This window comes from Antechinus flavipes, chromosome 5 (assembly GCF_016432865.1).
Source record: "Antechinus flavipes isolate AdamAnt ecotype Samford, QLD, Australia chromosome 5, AdamAnt_v2, whole genome shotgun sequence".
Taxonomy (NCBI): domain Eukaryota; kingdom Metazoa; phylum Chordata; class Mammalia; order Dasyuromorphia; family Dasyuridae; genus Antechinus; species Antechinus flavipes.
The window spans coordinates 200444922-200449204 of NC_067402.1; the positions used below are offsets into that span (position 1 = coordinate 200444922).

The following is a 4283-nucleotide window of genomic DNA, read 5'->3' on the forward strand; positions in this document are numbered from 1 at the left end:
AAAAGAACTGATGAACTGATGCTAAATGAAGTGAGTAGAACCAAGAGAACACTGTACACAGCAACAAGATTTTGTAATGTTCAACTGCAATGGACTTGACTTAAACAATGAGGTGATTTAGGCCAATTCCAATATTCTTGTGATGGAGAGAGCCACCTGCATCCAGAGAGAAGACCTTGGGGACTGAATATAGATCACAACAGTTTTTTCACTTTTTGTTGTTGTTTGTGCTATTTTTCTCATTATTTTTTATTTCTTTCATCTTTTGATCTGATTTTTCTTGTGCAGCATGATGAATATGGAAATATGTTTAGAAGAATTGCACATATAACCTATATTAGCTTGCTTGTTGTCTGTGGGAGGGGGTGGAGAGAGGGAGGGAGAAAAAGTTGGAACACAAGATTTTGCAAAGATGAATGTTGAAATTATTTTTGCATATATTGGGTAAAATAAAAAACTATTAAAAAGAGGTAGAAGAAATAAAACTTTCCAAATCTATTACAAAAAAGACCACACCTAGGGGAAACCTCACTGTTCAAATCATGAGATAATAACCTAGGCACCTGGAATTAGCATATCCAAGTTGCAAAGTACCTAAGAGGAACTAAACATCTGGACAAGTCTGAAAGTGAAGAAGATCCAAATGGGTTACCCTAAATGGCCAACAATCAGTTCTCTAGGACAAGCATTCTTCAGGTTTTTTATGTAGGTCTGGTATAGCCTAATGACTCTTCAGAATAATGTTTTTAAATGCATAAAATAAAATATATAAGATTACAAAGGAAGCTGATTATGCCAAAATATAATTATCAAATGTATGTGTGGGTGTGTATATAATTCCTTTAAAGTTCATTTTGTTTGATTTTTTTTAAATAGTATTTTTTTTTCCAAATACATGTGAAAATAGTTTTAAACATTTATCTTTGCAAAACCTTATGCTCCAAATTTTTCCCCTCTCTCCCCCTTCTTCCCTCACCAAGAGAGCAAGCAATCCAACGTAGGTTAAACATGTGCAGTTCTTCTGAACATATTTCCATATTTGTCATACTACACAAGAAAAATCATATCAAAAAAGAAAATAACACAAAAAAGAAAAAAAACAAGCAAGCAAATAAACAACAACAAAAAGATGAAAATACTGTGCTTTAATCCATCTTCAATCTTCATAATTCTCTCTGGATGAGAATGGCTCTTTCCATCCCAAGTCTATTGGAATTGCCTTGAATCACTTCATTGATGAAGAGTCAAGTCCAGTCACAGCTGATCACAAATTCCAGCTCTAGGAATTGAAAAACTTAATATGTGGACCTTTTTTCTTACCTATTCTTATCTATTTTTTCTTTTTTCTTATCAATTACAGAAATCCTTTTTTCTTATCCTTATCTATTTTCTTTCTATTTCTTATCTATCCCCCAAACCCTTTTTTTCTTATCTACTCTGGAAATCCACTTTAGGACCAAATAGGATTCAAAAGAGAAAGTGAAATATGTAGCAGTCCATTTTTCTACTAGATTGACTAAAATATCATGCAGTATTGAAATCTATACAATCTATATTGAATATATATTGAAATCTGTATGATCCATGGCATTTATCCTGATGACCTAGAATAATGGGAAAATAATTGTTTTCTTCTTTTAAATACCAGATTCCCCATATATACTTTATTAAGTTCAGGAGAGAGGGAAAAATATTGGGAGAGTAGGATGAAAGATAATCTTCTCTTCCATACTTCTTAACTAATATCCTCATGGGCCCAAAGGAAAAGAATGAAGACTAAGTAAGATTAATGTTGCCACTTTGTTGGAAAGATTCAGCATTTCATCATTTAGTTATCTGGAGTCCAGATTATTTCAGAAGGGGATCTAGCTCTAGTGATCAATGGCTCCGTCTCAAAAACGAAGATAAGAATTCGCTCAGAAATTCTATGGATGGAGACGGTGTGCAAAGTTTTCTGAAGCTCTTTCAGGAAGAGGCGTGACCCAAATAAAAGGTGTTATTAGAGGCTCCTACCTCTTTCTGGTCCCAGGGTGGAAATTTGACTGCTTTTTTACATACAGAGGGTGTTGGCAGTTCGCTTAGCAGACAAACTCTGTTTCAGCTCAATGACTCTTGTCTAAACAGGATCTTCTCCCCCAGGCAACCACAAAGGGTGGTGGAGTCTCTGAGTGACTGCCCAGCTCTGAGCTAAACCAATGGTGAGGTAGAATCCGGTAAGTGCCAGAACTTCATGCAAGGGCTAGAAAACCAGACAGTCAGGTTGGTGCTCCATTCATTCCAAAGAGCTTGGGGAGAGAGCACAGTCTGTGGCCAGGGACCGGTCAAGGCATCAAGGCTTGGACAAACAGGGGAGTCACCTCGTTGACCGCTTGCTCAGTGGTAGGATGGCCGACCAGTTCTCAGAGGAGCAGATTGCTGAATTCAAGGAAGCCTTTAGCCTTTTTGATAAGGACTCTGACGGCTGCATCACGACTAAGGAATTGGGAACCGTCATGAGGTCTCTGGGGCAGAACCCCACGGAGGCTGAGCTGCAGGACATGATCGGAGAGGTTGATGCTGATGGGAACGGGACCATTGATTTCCCAGAGTTCTTGAGCATGATGGCCAGGAAGATGAAGGACACGGACAGCGAGGAGGAGATCCGCGAGGCTTTCCGGGTGTTTGACAAGGATGGCAACGGCTTTGTCAGTGCAGCTGAACTGAGGCATGTGATGACCAAGCTCGGGGAAAAGCTGACAGATGACGAAGTCGATGAGATGATCCGGGAAGCTGACGTGGATGGCGATGGTCAGGTGAACTATGAGGAATTTGTCCGCATGCTTCTCTCGAAATAGGGAGGACAGAACTCACAGTTCTGCCTCAAATAGCTTTCTTTAGCTTCAAATTGTGCTCTTGACTTTCCGATGGGGGGATGTTTTTTCTTGCTGTCTCAAAAATTTTGTCCACCACCACAATTCCTCCTCCATCCCTCCACAATGGATTCTCTCCTCGTGAGTCTACGTTGTTACTGCTTTTTTCTCTATCAAGTTGGCCGAATGTCACATGTATTTTGCCATTGGGCTCTCCTGTCTGTTCAAATAAAACAGGGATACCCAACATGCAGCAGTCAGCAAAAAGTCAACTATCCCTTTACAATGACTTAAACACACAAGAATTGAAATGGAGATGGTATCATTCCTCGAAGACAAGATACTGAGGTCTAAAGAAATTTGTGTAAACTCTGTGCCTCATTGAGAATTGTTTAAAAAAAAACAAAACTATTCCATTCTGGATATGATCATTGAGAGGGATGCTAAATCATCATACAGGATATAGCAGATGACGTTTCCCCAAATCTGAATTCCTACATTTTTTCTACAGCCCATGAGAACAGTAAACTCATTTGCTTGAAGACCACCTGCTGCTACAAAGGGAGAAGGGGAGGGTATTAGAGACTGGGAGAAACATGGTACCTGCTGGAAAAGAAGATGAAGGTGGGGACTCTGGGTAATTATGTGCAGACCTCCTCTTCAATTGTTGTTGCTTCTTCTACCTGTCTGCCTGAAAAAACATGGGGGGATGGGGGGAATCTTGGGATAGTTGTAATGATGTGTCTGTATTATTGTTGATGGAAGAGGGACATTTTAAATGAAAGGGATTTGGGGAAAACTGGAGGAAATAAATGAGAAGCTCATTTTCCTATTTGAATTTATTGTTCTGGATTTCCTTAGAATGAGAGTTATTAGGATCTTAAAACAGGACTTCATCTTTAGAGCTTCTTATATTATTCCTTTTATTACTAAATATGAGAAGAAGGGATGAAGTATTTTTTTGGTTGGAACACCATAAAGCTTTATATAAATGTTAGCTACTTTCATTCTCATTAACTTTGGAGATAGGAAGAATAGGTCTATCTCCTGTTACACAGTTGTGTGATCCTGGGCAAATCACTCAATGGCCCCAGATATCTCTGTAAGACAGTGGAAGGAATTCCATATCAGTGGTTTCTTACATAGATAAATTGCAGATTCACTGCTAGCTGTCCCTGAATCTTCATTAAAAAATTAGAAAGTAAATCACATTTATTATTCCTAGAGAGCTGACAAGAGTAGAATGGGAACTAATCATTTAAAATTTTTCTCTCATACTCAACTACCCCACCCTCTCTTTGTAATATTGTCTTAGAGATAAGATGAAAATGAATGGATTAGAGAACAGTATAACACATTCTATGCCTGTGGGTTTGGCCTCTAAGCACCTGATGGTGCTTCATTCACAAGTCCAGGAACTCATTAATATTAAAT

General features: G+C 38.6%; 1 protein-coding gene across 1 annotated transcript; it reads left to right on the top strand.

The window, feature by feature from the left end:
- Positions 1–2226: 2226 nt before the first annotated feature.
- LOC127564795 (calmodulin-A-like) lies at positions 2227–3687 on the top strand. The gene has a single exon (XM_052001557.1). It carries the CDS (start codon positions 2385–2387, stop codon positions 2832–2834), a length of 450 nt encoding a protein of 149 aa, XP_051857517.1. The 5' UTR covers positions 2227–2384; the 3' UTR covers positions 2835–3687.
- The last annotated feature ends 596 nt before the right edge of the window (positions 3688–4283 follow it).